The 18,239-nt window shown below is 36.2% G+C and overlaps 2 protein-coding genes across 2 annotated transcripts; both read right to left on the bottom strand.

Moving 5' to 3' along the window:
• Positions 1 to 860: 860 nt before the first annotated feature.
• On the bottom strand, positions 861 to 14,006 carry LOC114530864 (valine--tRNA ligase-like). Its single transcript, XM_028552454.1, has 29 exons — positions 13,713 to 14,006; positions 13,024 to 13,105; positions 12,475 to 12,551; positions 12,364 to 12,387; positions 12,116 to 12,240; positions 11,724 to 11,888; positions 11,440 to 11,641; positions 11,022 to 11,219; positions 10,525 to 10,615; positions 10,195 to 10,337; positions 9,753 to 9,856; positions 9,293 to 9,374; positions 8,860 to 8,936; positions 8,350 to 8,440; positions 8,082 to 8,107; positions 7,809 to 7,959; positions 7,241 to 7,366; positions 6,454 to 6,558; positions 6,197 to 6,344; positions 5,901 to 6,028; positions 5,190 to 5,345; positions 4,232 to 4,432; positions 3,662 to 3,773; positions 3,423 to 3,507; positions 3,260 to 3,347; positions 3,065 to 3,178; positions 2,901 to 2,936; positions 2,025 to 2,826; positions 861 to 1,609 (listed from the first exon to the last, which is right to left on the bottom strand). Exons 1-28 carry the CDS (start codon positions 13,995 to 13,997, stop codon positions 2,761 to 2,763), a joined length of 3,288 nt encoding a protein of 1,095 aa, XP_028408255.1. The 5' UTR covers positions 13,998 to 14,006; the 3' UTR covers positions 861 to 1,609; positions 2,025 to 2,760.
• A 210-nt stretch (positions 14,007 to 14,216) lies between these two features.
• Positions 14,217 to 17,732, bottom strand: LOC114530903 (WD repeat-containing protein 5-like). The gene is made up of 13 exons (XM_028552519.1): positions 17,447 to 17,732; positions 16,942 to 17,038; positions 16,749 to 16,822; positions 16,568 to 16,657; positions 16,400 to 16,489; positions 16,224 to 16,307; positions 16,051 to 16,106; positions 15,897 to 15,943; positions 15,740 to 15,815; positions 15,597 to 15,630; positions 15,444 to 15,518; positions 15,289 to 15,376; positions 14,217 to 14,659 (listed from the first exon to the last, which is right to left on the bottom strand). The coding sequence occupies exons 1-13, from the start codon at positions 17,615 to 17,617 to the stop codon at positions 14,559 to 14,561; spliced, it is 1,083 nt and encodes a 360-aa protein (XP_028408320.1). The 5' UTR covers positions 17,618 to 17,732; the 3' UTR covers positions 14,217 to 14,558.
• Between the last annotated feature and the right edge of the window lie 507 nt (positions 17,733 to 18,239).

The raw sequence follows: 18,239 nt of genomic DNA, 5'->3' as shown, positions 1-18,239 counted from the left end.
AAATTTATTGTTTTCACAGTGAACGAACACGAAAATATTAGCGTAGCGGGACAAATCGTCAGGCTGACTACGCTACTGGTTGTTGTATCTTGATATGTAGATTTGGTTCACAAGACCTGAAACCTCGGAGCCGAGGTGTGAACGACGTCAAAATCCCCAATGATTTAGTTGTCTATAGTACTGTATTCTGCAACTACTGTATTCTGCAACATGACCAACCTTCTTTAGGGTGCTATAAATATGTGAATGGACACCTCCATGGGTGATGTCAAATTCCTGAAGCATTGACAAGACATCGAGCATCATTTTAACTATCTTGATTGAAACAAATGATCTGGCATGAGTCACAATACAAGTTAACCATCTTTCATCTGTATAAAGCTCTTCTGTCACTAATAACCATTCAAAACAGGCTTCATCATCTGAGAGACTCTCATCAATCTGAAATAGTGCATGTTGTAGTTTCTCTTCTAAAGTTCCACTTGTTAGTGTTTCTAGAAAAATTGCAAACCACCTTCATCATGAAAATCTTCATCATCCCTCAGACACTCATTATGTAATAGAAACAAGTTTCTACTAATGACACATCAAGCCAGAACAATGGAACTCAAAACAGTGGCATGCATGATGCATTATCATCTGTGCACAATATATCTTTCAATAAAACTATGAAATAGTCAATGAGTGAGGGATTTTGAATAAAAATGGATAGACTAGTGATTGAAAAGAACTAGAAAATAGATATTTAAGATTAATTCGATTAAGATTAAGAGTCAAATCAAGCAGTCAAATACAAATTTCTACAATTACCTGTTTCAGCCGTAATGTCATTGCTAATTGCTACTTGGCCGAAAATTAAACCAGTTTTGGACGTGTCTTTGGGTGTTGAATATTTTTCATAACATGGCTCCAATATATCTATGATAACTTGCAATTCATTGCACAACATGTCTCCTTCCATAAGTAATGCTTGTAAAGATTTACACAATGTAAATATGTCAAAAAACGCACTATGAAGCACTTCATTTTCGATTGTTTCTATCACTTCATTGCCACTCTCATTTGACTGCCAGGTAAAGAGCCACCTCAACTGAACTGTAATAATTACGTTCATGGAAGACACTAGACAAACAATAGTTCTTATGATGTCATATCTCTTGTCATTGAGATGCTGGTTGTATGTCATTTCTGCTGAAATTTTTGGCATGTATTTCATCCTCCCAGATGACTTATTCTGTTCAATGTTTCTTGTAAAATTCTCTAAGACTTCATTAAACTCAATAATGTTCATTCTCTTTCTAAAAACACTGTGTAGATTCTGCATTGAACTTTTTTTTAACTGTGTAAAAAGTGTATTCAATTTGTCATATAGTTGAGATAACACATTAACTTGCTGATGTTGGACATTCTTTACAATTTGTGTTAAAATGTGGCAAGGTTTATAGTTCAACACAGGGGAAAACATTTCACCAAGACCATCAATCTGAGTCAGACATTGGGCAACAAGTTGCAACATCAAATTCTCGTATTTCATACCACAAATTTCATTATACATCACAATATCTTGTATCAATACTTCTGTAGTTTCACTGGTTACATTGGACAAGGACTAAAATGACACAATGAACATTGTAAAGGTTAATCTCTAAATAAAACAAGGCCAACAGGATGGGCTTTTTACCTAGGGTCTAGAGTGCTTAAGGGCCCCCAATGCAAGAAATGTTCTTTCAGTAGGTTGCTGTCACCATTCAAGAAGTAGGGGGTAAAAACAAATGGGATCAATGGGGTGATTTTTGTCCTAACCCCAGATGGGTTGGCTCTTCCTTTCCATGTGGAAAAAATATGCAACATGCCAATACAAATCCTATTTAAACTACAGATCAAGAGATGCTACCACACACTTGGCATCATCCTTCAGGATAAAAAAGGATGGAGGTCACCTGCTAATAAGGTAACTTAGAAACAACAGATAATTGGTTAAGTAAATCTAATACTGCAACTAATAGTAATACTTGAAAATATACCTGTATCAAATATTTTTCAAGTGAACAGGCTGTCAGAACATCAAGATAAAACATGGTCCCAATTGGAATAAACAATTCACTTGAATTATTTCCCAATTTTGTTGTCATCCATGACAAAAAAAGCCAACCATGGATTTTCAACAAAACATGAGATTTCTCGTCTTTCCAATTCCCCGAAGTCGAAGAATCCGTTATACACTGCTGAATGGCAGGAACTATAAAATCTTCAACCTGTTTTTGACTTTCATCAAGGATTTGCACGCATTTGAAGCTGCTTTTTTGAACTGCTTGCCTTACGTAAAATTTTATCAATTCTAGATCTGGTGTACAAAAGACGGAGTTACTTAAAGCAGCCATTCCATTTATTTATCTACTAACATTGCAGGCTTCACAACACTGACCGTTCGTATTTATTTGACCAATTAACCAGAAATTTTAACCAAAAATTTTAAAGATTTTTTTAAAAATTATTTGCCGCGATATTTAAAACGATACGTCATGTTACCCCTAATATATTGATGCCATTCAGTCAGATGCCATACGTTCGATGTAATAACAATATTAAAGTGACAAAAAGTAGCTAGATTAGGAAGTCATCTACCATTCTACCTGAAGTTTTTTCGTTGGTCTTTTCTATAAGCAATTTTAAAAAATAATTATTATTTTATTGTTTAAATATTCATATCTCTTGGCTTATATTAAGGAATGATATGCCATGCGAAATGGAATTAAAAATTTATGATAGTTTTAAATTTTTTAGCGCTTTTTTGATATTTTCTAATTCTGTCTCCACTTGAGTGACCTATAAAATTATACGAAATAAATAAGTAATAAATTGCAATACAATTTATAATTTTGTGATAAATATAAACTAACCTTCTCAGCATTTTGTTTTCTAACATTCTCAGGGATCTAGTCAGAAGATATAAGGCCACGAAAAGTTACTTACTGTTTTCTTTTCATAAGCCCTATTCCATGGGTTTTTGGCATACAATTTGTATGAATGAGCCGGGATTGTTCTATAAAAGATTTACACCCACCTTTGTTTCATAATCTGGAACTTTCATCGAACTAAGAAGTTTCTCAAGTTGAGCATCAAGACGTTTCTCCTTATTTTCTAACTTTGTGATTTCTTTATTTAGATCAATTAGGCCCTAGAGATTATTCAGAAAATGCAAAATACGTCTTTACCCTTCCTTTCAACGATGATATCATCACACCAGCTCACAACTAACCTTTAGCATAACGTTAATTTCACATTTGTCCAAATACGTCCCAATCGCACAACCAGTAGGTGCACTGTCGTTTTCCAAGAAATGAACACTAGAAATATTTATAAAGATATAAATACACTACCTACTTTGAGAATATAAAGAATTTAAAGAAGAAAAGACTCACTTGCTGGATAAACTTAACGTCGCAATGAGGCTGGTGAGTGGCTTGATTAGTTCTGCGTTTTTCTTGTTACTAAACGTTAGATACACTATAACGAAAGTTGAATTTTAGTGTAATTTTCGTGCTTCAATAAAGGCCATCTAAATCAAGATTTTTGCTGAAGCTTGCAATGAAATTTTTTACGTATTTGTGAGGTAATCATCGATAGGGTCAATCTCTCTGCACTTAGACAAATCACTTACCATCCGCTTTCGTCTTATTCAACATGTATTCCTGTCGAATTGATCGTATCGTTCGTACAATACCCATTGAGAGATCCAAATTCTCCTCAAGTCCTTCGTCTCGCCAAGGAAGCTGGAAAATATGGGATACAATTACCTGGGTGCCGGGACTAAAGGGGTAGACAAGAAAGCTGCCTCCTTTTCGTTTTACCAGCAGGGGCAAGCTAGGGGTGGCAAAGAATGCCCTGTTGATTTACGGGGTGCAAAACAGTTTATTAACAAAATTGCCCGAGACAATGCTAGAAATGCACCCAAAGAGCTTCTAAAATAGCATAATCGGAAACTCCCCAGACAATGAAATCATGTGACAATGTTCAAATGTGGATACTTTGGAAACATTCTCTACACAATTTTATATTGACACATATGTCGATACAGAAGTTTTCTCTCCAAAAAAACTGTCCACCTTGCCTTAAACTGCTACAGCATAATTACATTGTGCAAAACAATCAAATCACACAACAACGTAGTTACGATATTTGTACACCGCAATATAACAACGAGAACACATCATCCAGCAAAGATACTTACATTGTTAGGATAGGGTGTAACAGATATACTTGGGGGCTCATTAGCTGAACGCCTTGGTAACCTTTGAAACAATTCTTCAGTAATGAACGGCATATATGGACTAAGAAGTATCAATCCTTGCTCTAAACATGTGTACAACACATTTCTTGCGGTGTTTATCTCCTCTTGGTTGTTACTTTGAAGAACTGGTTTCAAATATTCCTACAGAAAGAAAATGATGTTCATCGTCTGTCAATTTCACCTAACAGCGTTAGAATACCCCCAGTTAAAAGGTTGACCAAACTATATTAGCTAGACTAGTGCATGACCGCTTAGCTTATTTGAATGAAGCGGTTCAAATTCTTCTAGGAGTGCATTACCTCATCATCGCAAACAAGGTAAAAAAAACATGGACTGCAATTTCTTTCAGGGGATATTTCAGGGATTTCTTCCTGAGAAAATCCTCCTGAGTGACAGACTGTCTGCATTTCAAATGTGGAGCATCGTGTGCTCTTCAGTAAGGTTTTTAACTGTGTCCTGGCCTTTAGGGCCCTTTGTATATTTAAGTAATTTCCGTTTTCGCGCCCTTTTTCCTGCGAATTAATTGGTCAATACGAGGTGGGATTGTTGTTCATGATTTTTATTTCGTTTTGGCTCGCGCCTCAGTGAGCACTCCTTTTTACATCACGAATTTCATGTTTAATAAAGCTTTTTTTAGTTGAATTTCGTTTTGTTATACGTTGAAGCGCCTAAGATTCGCGCTTGCCCGAAGGAGCGGAACAAGCTGTGTTCAAGTATCTGATTAGGACATGCTATGTTATATAATAATATACGCCCAAGCTTTTTAGTCAGCCAGTTTCTAATTCATTCTTAATATATTCATTTATCAATAAAAAACTTAAATAGGCAAAGAATGGAACAATCATTTGTTTATATTGATTCGAGCAATGCAAATGATGCAGAAATTACCCGTACATACCAAATATATATCACATAGTTCATAAAGCCAGAAGTTATATATTGCTGTAGTACTGGAAGGAAAGTCGTACTCTTTAAAGCCAGCATTTGAGGTCGCTTCAGCTGATGATAAACGGCTCAGGATCCATAGATCAACCAGACTCTCGTTCCCACATAACTTGGGTAGAAAAACGTGTTGCAGAATTTAACAATGACTTTCTGATTATTGATGACTAAAACTAAAGGCCATGTTATACGGTGCAATTTTTCTTGCAACTTACAATGCAATTCTACTTTTAAGATATGTAAATTAGTGAAAAGGCTTAAAAATGTAAATTTAAGAAACGCCATGGATTGTACAAAAGTTCGGTAGTTGCCAAATTTAAATCTCTCCAAAAAAGAATAGCATTGCAAGTTGCAAGATAAATTGCACCGTGTAACAAGGCCTTAAAGCAGTCTACCAGTTCCTATCCTCGTTCCCACGTTTTTCGCGAAAAACCTAGGAACGAGGATGTCTACCAGTTCTAAGATATTGTTTATCGAGTCTTCCCCAATCCCATAGAATGTGTTTAAAACACCCTAAAATTAAGCCGAACAGATCATCTATAGTATATAAACAGCCCCTTTTTTACAACTGAATCTAGGCAATCGCAATTTGAATTACTAATATGGACAACTTAGACAAAAACATTACGACAAACTTTCATTAAGGTAAGTTATAATAAGTATTCACCTTTGGTTTTTCATTAGGTATAAATTCAGCACCAAGACCATTCAAAGCAAACTTTGTAGCATTCCAAAGTTTGTTGCAGAAATGTCGATATCCTTGGACACGTAACACGTCCAGGTTAATATCTCGACCTAACAACAAATAACTCATTATAGCATTGATTGCCCATTCCTAGAACCTAGCACTCAGGGTCCGCAGGATGTTGTCAAATGGGTGACAAAAACGTATCCTAGATATTATAGGCTGTATTCAGAATAGTAATGTGAACATGTGCATGGTTTTTATCAAGTTTTTTTTACCTTGGGCAGTATAAGCACACAGGGCAAATCGCAACGCATCCGTTCCACATTCTGGAATACCGTTTGGATAATCTTGTTTCTGGCCTTTCATAGCCGTGGCAATTTCTTTGGAGTCGAGATTTCCAGTATGGAGCGTTTTATGCAAGTCCTGCATAAAAAATAACAGAACATAGATTCACAACAACAGAATATGTGGAGACAATGATATGATTTATATGTCTATTGTTGGTGATCCGGACGAAAAACAGTTTACAAACCTCTAATGTGATTCCTTCAATAATATCAACAGGATCAATAACGTTGCCAAGAGATTTACTCATTTTTCGACCATGAGCATCTCGCACCATAGCATGAAGGAATACCTGGAATACAGAAAAGCAATACTGGCACTGATGACACACTGAGGCCGTTTCTAAAAGCTTAACTAGGAAAGGGAGTGCATTGATTTCCCTGGAATTCTTTTGCTCCTTCAGTATGTAAACATGAATATATGAATATGCATACCCCCTCCTCCCCAATTAAGCGAACTAGTTGCGGCCCTGATGACAAGCGATTAGTTTGGTTGTGGGTTAGGATTTTAAGCGTGTGCATGTAGGTATACAATTCTTGAGTCTTTGTATCCTTCATACGGCGGGGGGGGGGGGGCGGGGGGTGTTTATGTGCAACAAAAAGGTTATTCAGCTATTTAAAAGAACTGGCTTCGGTTCACCAAAGATAGAGGGCGAGGGGTATAACCTGCTTTGGTATCAAATCCATCACACAACTCCATAAGGTACACTTCGTTTTAAACAATAGAATTGGTACCGTCGGTACAAAACAACCTTGTCAGTAGTCAGTTGTGCAAATAATATTTTCTCTGATAGACGGAAGAGAAGACGGAAGTCTTCTTAATATAGTACTGATAATGGCTAATAAATGATGACAATGGTTTAAAACAGAGCAGGCTACACACTAAACGACTGAGAAATGCGATTAACGAGAAACAAAATTGGTTATGTTTTGGAGTCGGTTTAAAGTTTTCATCTTTTCCAAACCAGACTTTACCTCCGTAAAAGGCAACTTTCCAGTTAATCTTCGACCCATCATCACCATCCTTGCGACCCAAAAGAAGAGAATATCATGACCGGTTTCTAGTAAGGTCGTTGGATAAAATGATTTCAAGTCGTCTGTCTGAAATGAGTAAAACATGGAGAACACATCACACGACGACCAGGAAAGGATTTGCAAACGAGAGAAGGGGATACCCATCACGTCAGAAGGCGTTGCGATGTCATGCAAGTCAATAAAGTCTTGTCATGAAGTCATACATATCACACTATGATGTCATACTAGTGCATATACACACTCCGTGAGGAATCTTTTCGTTCAAACTTTACCTAAATGTCTAGTTAAATACTGCTTACTATGATGTCACAACATGATATTTCTCGATGATGTCATACAAGTTATGTCATGAAGTCATACATATCACACTATGATGTCATACTAGTGCATATAAACGCTCCATGAGGAATCTTTTCGTTCAAGCTTTACCTAAATATCAACCTAAATATTGCACACCATTAAAATCAACACACTTGACAAAGGAATACGTACATATCTTGGTACTTACATTATCAGGCCATCCAAATACTGAGAAAGGGAACATAGCAGACGAGAACCACGTATCAAGTACATCAGCATCTTGGCGTAACGAGATCTTGTCTTTTGAAACACCAAAGCGTTCAGCGGCTTTCTCTTTTGCTATCTCTTCACTTAAACCGCTAAAAATAACGCAAATATTGCAGCTTTGTAATTCGTTATGTACGATGAGGCGTAATATAGTTTGTCACAGCTCAAACAAGATGAATTTCGGAAAGCAAGGGTCTACAGTACAAACTCTCACCTAACCCAATATTTATCGTTCAAATCCTGAAAAAAGATTATGTTCATGTTTAACACACTGAAATGAACGTGACTGAATGCAGGATAGTCTTGAAAAAACACACAGGGTGATGTAATCGGAAAGAAACGGTCAGAGTGCAGAAGAGAACTAAATAATCTCAACTTCTTGAGATGGTTTAGGATCGAATTCCGCCCCTGGGCCTGCCGCAAGGCCGTTCTAACTTTGGTAAGAACAAGAATCATCTACTGGAAAATAAATAATATCATACCGAGTCCAGAGGTACTTGCGCGCCTTCAACAATGACGTAATACGCAGGAATACGATGTCCCCACCACAACTGACGAGATATACACCAATCTCTATAAATTTAACGACATCGTCTTATACATTGCATGATACTGACCACAAATATCATTGATGTCATCCAGCGACGAAGCAACATCGATAAGTAGAGAGGAGATATCAATACATTTATGTTTATTTACCGCAAAAACAATCAATATGGAATTAAGAAATAATGTAGAACAAGAATATTTGAATACCCCCCCTTTATCTATAGAGAAGATTACAGGGACAGGGGCCGCGGAAGATCGTTAAATGGCGGGGGGGGGTGTTTGCGGGCATTTATATATGCTCATGTTTACAGACCGTAAAAACAATCAATTCAAAAATAAACTAATGATGCCTAACGTGAATATATAAATATTTTCCCACCTAATGATCTTCCGCGGTCACTGTACAGAAATCTCAGAGGACACGTGCGTATTTGAATACCTACCTACAATTCTCCATCCATTTGTACCACGTTTTTTCATGCATGGATGGAATTATTTTTAATTCCCCTTCACGCACCATCTGCAACAAAATCATTTATTTACTTCAACTTTCGAAACGTACCTTTCTTTCCTAGCAATCTAACATAATTGAAATATTACCGCTTTTCCACCAAACGAATCTATGTTTATTAGTGTATTTCGAGCTATTCAGAAGAATTACAGCCGGAGAATTTACATTGGCTATGCATGCATGGCTCTTGATAGTACACAACTATTCTTCCTCATGCATATGTCGCCCTTTATACGCATGCATGAAACGATTCGTCTGTTTCCCGTGCCTGATCTAAACCCACATAAGACGAAATAAGCTTTCAACTAAACTTGTCAAAATATATTTTTCCCTGGCTGCAATAAACAAATTCTATCACCACAAACCTTGACAGCGTCCGCAGCCATGTCTTGACAGTTGACATACCATTGTGGTTTAATCAGAGGTTCGACAATATCTTTTGATCGACTAAAAAAGAACTGAAAATAGTAACTACTTCGGCAGAGTAGCAAAAAACCTGCAGAGGATTTCCCTATATAAGGTTGAGTATGAAATGGAGGACCCAATTCAATATTAAGGACACTTTTCAATACGGAGGACACCATTCAATGGTGGAAATACAGTGTATATAGCAAAAATATAAATTCAGGTTACGGTACCCAATCAACAGCCCAGGCAAAATGAACAGTACATTAAGTATATCTTAGTTGAATGAATTAACAAAAAGTTATCAATTGCAACGAATGGTCTTTAGCTCTGCACTGACGCAGAAAACATACGGGTTTGCATGCTAGCGGAACTCGTTATCAGAATATAAGTAGCCCTATATACATCGATAGTCCGTACCTACAAACAGGAATTACCATGGCGTTATCATCCGTCTTAATGTACAGTCCTTTAGTTTTTAAATCTTCTAAAACAATCTTACGAGCTACGAAACGTTGTAAACCCTAGAAAATATCGCCATTAGTATGTTGGAATAATATCAGAAGGGTGGGGGATGGGGGAAGACTTTGGTGTCCGTAGAAGTTTGGCAGAACTGTAAAATCAAACATGTATTTACAAATACGTGGACAAAAACACGTATTTCATTTTGAAAACATGTACAGTGTATGTGGTTTTAACAGAAACGTGCGCTGAAAGGCTGACTAGTGACATAACAGAAGAATTCATGAATTTCGCTGATAGAAAAGAGCATCCAAGGCAACCTCTCGTCATAATATGTTTGTCCACCTCCCCAAATAGTAGATAATCCGCGAGCAAGGCTAAAATATTTTACAATACTCACTATATAGCGTTTGAATTCCGGGAGGAAATCCCCGACGTCACAAATATTGCCATCATCATCCATCATGGAAATAAATCTTAGGTTATGTCTTACGCCAATCTCGTAATCGTTGTGATCATGCGCAGGAGTGATCTTCACAGCACCTTTATTAAATGTATCAGCACTCATTTTCATACATCAAAATGACAATCTTGGACCGGAGTGAATAAAGCAGCTTACGGTGCGCTGTGACTAATCCCTGTCAGTATTTTACTAGCCAACTGAATCTCTTTAAATAAGATTGGTCAAATTTGTCCTATTGGTCCGTTTGCTTATCAACAAACATTCTACCTGTGCCAAATTCAGGATCTACAGTTTCATCACATACAATTTGAAGCTTACGACCACAAAATGGATGCAGGGCAACCTTTCCATGAAGATGCTAAAGAACAAGAAAAAATCATGGTTTCGCACTTCTTGTTCATTGCTTCCCCCCGATACAAATTTCGTTTTAACGGGCCTGTAACTTTCATTTCTCACTCTCGTGTTGTTACCACATCGTGTAAATACCATGACGTACTCGACGCAAGAAAAGAGAAAATAGTTTACTTCGGAAATACATGTTTAAAATATATGTTGCCGGAAGCTGAATATTATTGATCAACTTGCATTAGTTTTGTCTTTTATTTTTTCATGTGTTCATCAATTACTTGAGTACATGAAGAGTGCTTTCAGTTTCATACCAACGGGTGAACACTGTTGTGTTGCTTTTAATAAAGTTGGTTCTTAACTATAAACACACTCAAAACTGGTGCTGAACACAGTGATCTTGTCTTTCTAAAACTGACCTTATACTTGGGATCATTAGGATGCACGGCGATCGCAGTATCACCAAGCATTGTCTCAATTCTGGTGGTTGCGACGATCAACTTCACATCACTGTCTTCTAGTGGGTAAGCAAAATGCACCAGAACACCAAACTCGACCTTTTCTTCATAACCCGGCACAGGAAGTAATGTGCGTCCCGAGATCTCTTTCTTGTCAACCTGGCGAAACGACAATTGGTATTTTGGAATTGAACTCACAGAGTGCCATTTTTTAGGTGGATTTTTGTCTTTAATAGCCTTCGTTTAACCATCAAAAGGAAAAAATCGCACAAAAATCGGAAAATTGCAAGCGTAAAATGCTCAAAAAATAGTAGAAAACTATTGATGTGCAAGGACTAACTAGAGCGTAGTATTTTGTTGAAATATTCACGTAAAGTACCTCGATATCAGAGATAGCTGAGTTTAATGCACAAGACCAGTTCACCAATCTCTTGCTGCGATATATCAAACCTTCATCGTGAAGCCGCACAAACGCCTCAACAACAGCACGCGATAATTTCTCACTCATCGTGAAGCTCTCTCGGTCCCAGTCTGTTGAGACACCCATACGTTTCTGTTGATCGTAAATCTTGTGACCTTTTCTGGACGATAGAAAGACACAGCTTAGCATAAATTATCCACAGAAACTAGCAGATAACCTAAGGTGTACATGTATGTACATACTCATTTTTCCATTTCCAAATCTCATTGACAAAATTTTCTCGTCCTAAGTCGTGCCTTGAGAGATTCTTCTCTCTCTTCAACCTCTTTTCAACAACAACCTGCGTAGCAATGCCAGCATGATCACATCCTGGTACCCAAAGAGTTGTTTTACCCTGCTGACGATGCCTGGAATAAAATACAAACGCTGCTATCAAAGCCGCGTTTACACTAGAGGGCTAGATCTGGCCTGGACCAGGTCAAAGCACGTAGGTAAACGTAAGCTATAAAGGCTTCAAAAAAGAAATCAGAACATCAAAAGCAGTCCATTCTTCACACAAAATAGGGTGTCTGTCATGACTTATTAAAAATTCCCTTGCGGTCCTAATCTGGGCACAAGGCACCATCCAACTTACCAGCGAGTTAAGCAATCTTCAACAGCACTTGTCAGGGCATGGCCAACATGCAGTGATCCAGTCACATTTGGAGGAGGGATGACAATCGTAAAATTTCCATTGGGATTTGGTTGGCTTAAATCTAGCTACAGCAGAAAATAGCATGTGAAAAACATATACACTGATTGAATAGTGTGATACAACTGCACATACAACTATTTGATGTACTGGATTGTAATATTTTATGATAATGAGTAATTCACACTTACATTATATTCTGGTTTGAAAAATCCCTGAATAAATATAATTGAATTTGGGTAAAATTCCTTGTAAGATTTAAAGATCCAATGTAAAGCTAACAATCTCTTTTAAACAATTACCTGTTTTTCCCACCATGAATACCAAGCGGCCTCCACATACTTTGGACTGTAACTGTCTGGCATATTCCCAGATATATCTTAAAAATTAGTTCATTATACAGATACTTATTATATGTATTTTGAGAGTTTTCTGGTCATTTTTCCAAAAACAAGAGAACTTGAATGAAAGATAGTAACAAAAAATTAATAAAAGGGGTCAGCAAATAGATATAATTGTTCATGTAAATCTAATGCATTTAATGATATGCAACGTTGCTTATTGTGTGAATACTAAATACTTTATCAATGTTAATTTAGTGCAGTAGCACATAAAACTGACATTTTTAGAGAGGGAAAAATAACCATTGGGGTTTATGAAAGTCTCTGAATTACTAAGTGAAGATCTCTTAACATCAAGTCTTATTTTATTGTCCAGTTGTATTTTAATTGTATTCAGCAATTGCCTTTTATGCAATCAATACTAACAGCCTTAACTTAATCCACATCATGACCAGCCTTTTTAATGGTAATTCTAGACTTGCAAATTGGTGTTTGATATAATGGTTGTACCTTTCTTATCACCAGGAGCAGTGTTCTTATCATAAGAAATTACTTTTTTCGTATCTTCTTTTTTCTTCTTGTCTTTCTTTTTCTAAAACGATGATATCATGATAAAGAAGCCTTCAATTAACAAAGTATATGCATTTGTTGCAGTATGTGGTGGAAGACATGTTCCTCTTGGTGGTATCATTGGTGGTGCAATTATTTTATCTGTTATACAAAGTTTTTTTTGGAAATCATTAAAACAATCACTTTTTAAAAAAGCAGCAAAAATATGATAGATGACTGTTTATTACATAGTCTAGTGAGTCTAGTGTTTTACAAGCCTCTCATGTGGCCTCTCAACATTCTTCAATCATGGATAGTTATACTATAATCAGTATAATGGCATGCTTTTAATTCTTAGCTAATCCTCATTCCAGTCTTTCCAGACATTACTAACAATGCAAGAAATTATGTGTGTTTAATATGTGGAATTACGCTGCGGTGATAAGTCATTTTCACACTCAGAGGGTGTGTTTATCACAACTTTATTCAGAGTTCTTATACGGGATTTCAGAATAAAAACTTTGAAAGAAGCCTTTAAAGATCACGTGTTCTTAAGATTTAATTTATTCTATTACTGTACATAACTACAATAGAGGTCAAAATGCAATATGTACACTATAAATTTCAAATATTGGCAGTATGACACTAACTTCTCCCTGGTTTTTCTTCTCAGCTTCTTGCGCTTCTTTCTTCTTTTTGAATTTCTCCAATTTTTCCAGTCTTTTAGCATCTTTCTTTAACTGACTGGCACTCTTCACGACCTCCCCACCGCTCCCCGCCTCAGCTTGACTCTCCGCTGCTTTCTTTTCCATACCTGAACAACTAAAAGCTGTTCTCAAGTATCTATATTCCTTTCCCTTTAAAATCACGCGAAACTGAGAAGCAAATAAGGTGTTTCTGATAGAAATATTTCGCCACAAATGACACGATTGCATTGAAATTGGACATTAAAAGATTTCGCGGTACTTCATATAATAGAGCATTAATTGTCCCTCGACTTCTGCTACTGCCCTCTAGTTTGCTTTTGGCGACTGGAGTGACGTTGTCTAATTAAATGGCACGATTAGTATTTCGTAAATAAAATAGCAATACTCATACAGGGTACAGGTAATAATTACCTGCATTATCTCAAGCTCTACAAAATATTGGGTGAAAAGTTCTTTAATATTTTACAAAATATTACTTTTTACATGATATGTTTGCTCTCTTGATACAAAATTATATCAAATGTTTCCAGTGCTTGATGCAAGCTTTCATATTGCAAGCAGCATGTTGTTTCAGAATTTTACAATTCCATCAAGCTGACAAGCTGAGTCTCATAATCATTTCATTCCTTTTCTAAAACCCTTATGCCATATGTTATATTAGAAAGGAGTTGTTTTGAATTATTACTATACAATTTTCCTTCTACTTTTGAATAAGGCAGCTGGAATTGTTAGCCTGTGTGTCCACTGTTACACAGTGTATGTACGAAAATCAGTTGGATCACAGAGCTGTCATATATCTGACTTCCAAATTTTAATAGTTTTGTCATTCTCTAATGCTCCAGAAGCAATGATGTTTTCTGTGGGATGACAGGCACAGCATAGTACAACATCTGCAATAAGATGAAGCTAATTTAAAAAAAGGTTGCCTATTTAAAAACTATGAGCTTTGACCAAAATATGTGAAGCTGAGAAACTTGAAGACCTCACGAAACTCATAATTTTTAGCCTCTGACAACAGATGTCATATTGCATTGGATCTTGTACTATATACATGCTTTGTATTTCTAAGTGGAATTAGTATAATTTCAGTATTGAAAAATGACCTTTGAGCATTCTGATTGGCTCCTTCAGCAGTAACTATGAGGCAATAGTTACTGCTCAGAGCAGTCTGAGCAGTAACTATTGCTTTTCCCCCAAAAAACATGGCTGAAAAAACTCAAAATCGTTTTGGAAAAATTTCGGAAGCAGAAATTGAGAACATAAATCAGTTGTATTTAAAAATAAAACTTTTTCAATACTGAAATTATACTAAAACAATTAGTCGCCTCAGGCTCGGTGATTACAAGCCTATATTCACTTCGCCTTCGGCTTAGTGAATATAGGGTTGTAATCACCTCGCCTTCGGCGACTAATTGTTAATTGTCCCCAATGACGATAGCATTATTTAAAACATCAAGATAGATTAGTAACCATTCTTGGAGTTACAAAATTACTTAAGAAAAAGCTGCAAATATTTCACCTGTGTGCCCAGCAAGTGTTTGTACTACTTCTTTGGATTGCAAATTCCATATATAGACCATGTTGTCCTCCGACCCTGACACAATCCACTAAAATACAGGTAAAAATGATAAAATTTAGATAAAATACATTAGGAACATGATGCCAATTGCTCACCTTTCCTCCAGTCACTGAAAAGTTTGCAAAGACACAATATTTTTCATTTTTATGTCCTGTGTAAGTTTTTAAACACTAAAAGAAAATAAGGTATTAATAAAACAGTGAAATTTTCTAGCATTAGACCACATAAAGATAAATTTTACTTCTCACCTTTCCCTTACTGTAGTCCCAAAGTTTTAATGTACTACAGAAATATGGACACAGATTAGCCACAATAATGTGAATATGATTCAAAGTCTAAATTCTAATTGTCCATTAAATGTACATTGGAATAATTTTTATATGATACTTACTTGTCTAGTGTTGCAGCCAATATATATTTTCCATTTGGAGAAAATTTTACAAATGAAACTGGGGGATTATTATCATCTAAAAAACATTTGAATACAAAATGACTCTCATATATCTTTTCTAACAATATTCACTGAAAAAACAGAGGTGTTAACAAACCTATCAGTGTTTTAAGGCATTGTCCAGATGCTGTGTCCCAAATACGGCTAAAATTATTAGAAATAAATGAGCTTAAAGTTGGAATGAGCTTAATTTTTGAGGTAAGTTAGACCCCTGTTACCTATGAGGTAAGCATATTCCTTTGGAAACTTACCATAAGCCATCATAGCTACTGGATACTATTAGTGCCCCATCCCTATTGAAATGAACCTACACAAAAGGACAATTCTTCATATTTGAAAGGCTGATCAGCTTTCAATTACTTAAGGCATCCATTTAGAACACACAGGAAAAAATGAAAGTACATTGTCACTCCCTCAAACTTACAGCAGTAACAGGATCTGAATGAGCTGGCAAAGTCTTCAAGCATTTCCCAGTTTTCACATCCCAGATACGAACACTTTCATCAAACTGTACAAAACAGAAATTCATAATTTTATAAACGAAAATATGGATAACATTACTTACATTATCAGCATACTCTTCACAAATCATATACTTACAGATCCAGAGACAATGAGATTTGATTGTGGGTTGAAATTACAACAAAATACGTAATTACTATGTCCTTTGAGAGTTTTTAAACATCGTGCCTACAAAGAATGAAATTGATTGAATAAAGATATATGACTAAACTGAGGATGCATTTAGAGAATGATTTTAAGACATACTGTGGAGAATTCCCAAATTTTTAATGTCTTATCATCAGATGCGGAAACCAATAGCTTTGAATCCGATGACCAAGCCACATCAGATATACCCTAGGTAGGCATACAAAATATTACTCAGTAATTGGCCTTGGCACTTAGAAGTGACCTTGGTACTCTAAAGAAAAAAATTCAGACCACCTACCAATTTGTGACCAGAAACAGTTTTCTCAAATTTGCCATCATATGCTCCCCATATTTTGATCATTTTGTCTGCAGCTAGAAAAATAACCACATGTTACCTTGGTAGGAATGGTGGTAATACAATGATTGGTAAAATATACTTATACATACTATCAGTAGTATAACTATAATTTAGGTGAGCAAATTATACTTACATGAGGTAGCAAGCCATTCTCCACATGGGCTGAACTTCACAGAGGAAATAGCCTTTGTATGACCAGCTAAAGTGTACTTGATCACATAGTTTGGTTTCTTCAATAAGGAATATTAATGTGTAAGTTCATACACATCTCTTTACTTGGCAAAATAGTAAAGCACTATGCACAACATGCTAACTTTGTCCATTTCATGCTGTATTTTTTGGAACAAAGCATCAATGTGTCAATTGTCAAAATCACTTAAGTCTTGAAGGTTTGTAAAAGCTTGGAGAGTTATCATGAAACTAATCACACATGACCACTGACTAGAATGAAATGGGGCAAGACATATCTGACAGTTTTTCATGATAATAAACAATATATCAATCAGTATCTGTCCACTCTCGTGCAAACGACAACAGACACGTGTTGAGAGAGCAACAGTTTGAGAAATTATGAAACAAAAACATCCAAAATTTATAAATACTAATGTATAGATATCCAATATTTAGATCCTGAATACCTTCGAATCGGTGCTTGGTTTGCTCGTTGCTGTACTGTTATTCGTTGGGTTGTTTTGACTCGGGGTCGAATTAGTTGGCACTGCATTCTGCAAAGTCGTTGAACTAGGCAGTGGAGATTTCTCTTCAGGAAGGCTTTTGGCTTTGTTCTCCGCCGTTATATCACTGGCCATAACTGTGTTAGGTATTTATGTAAGTATCCCGACGATTTTAGCCTTATAGATAACAAAATAGCAAAATACTTTCAATGTTTTTGCTCAGTTTAGAAATAAAGTGTGAACACCACCCCACGTGCAGTATGGGTAATGTACAAAACGAATAATACTTCATGTAGAAATTGGGGAATATCCTGTCATCCGGAAGCCCCATTTACGCACAATTTTTGGTACGGTACCGAAAAAATGGTATAGGTTAAATTTTAAACTGCCAAATTTCAACCGTACCAATTTAATCCGTTTGCACTATGTTTAATTTCAGTTTTGGTAAAATTGGGAATGATGAAATTTGGACTACCTAAATAGATAGTCCAAATTTCATCCGTACTTTAACCTTAAATTGCGCGTGGTGTAAATCGGGCTTGAATCTGTTGTTAGTTAGAAAAAACATTTACGTTTACAAAACGTTCTTTTTAGGATGTATTTTTTTGCATTTTAATAAATTGTCTATTGATTTATGGTGGTTGAAGATGAGGTTAGTTATTAACAGCGAGTGCTGCAATGCCTGCAAATACTGCAACATTTCAGCAAGCAGAAGTGCATAACCTTTGGCCTGCCTGACGAAACTTCACCTTCGAAA

This window comes from Dendronephthya gigantea, unplaced genomic scaffold (assembly GCF_004324835.1).
Source record: "Dendronephthya gigantea isolate DGI-Jeju-01 unplaced genomic scaffold, DenGig_1.0 000067F, whole genome shotgun sequence".
NCBI classification, from domain to species: domain Eukaryota; kingdom Metazoa; phylum Cnidaria; class Anthozoa; order Malacalcyonacea; family Nephtheidae; genus Dendronephthya; species Dendronephthya gigantea.
This window is presented reverse-complemented; position numbering and strand designations above follow the sequence as displayed.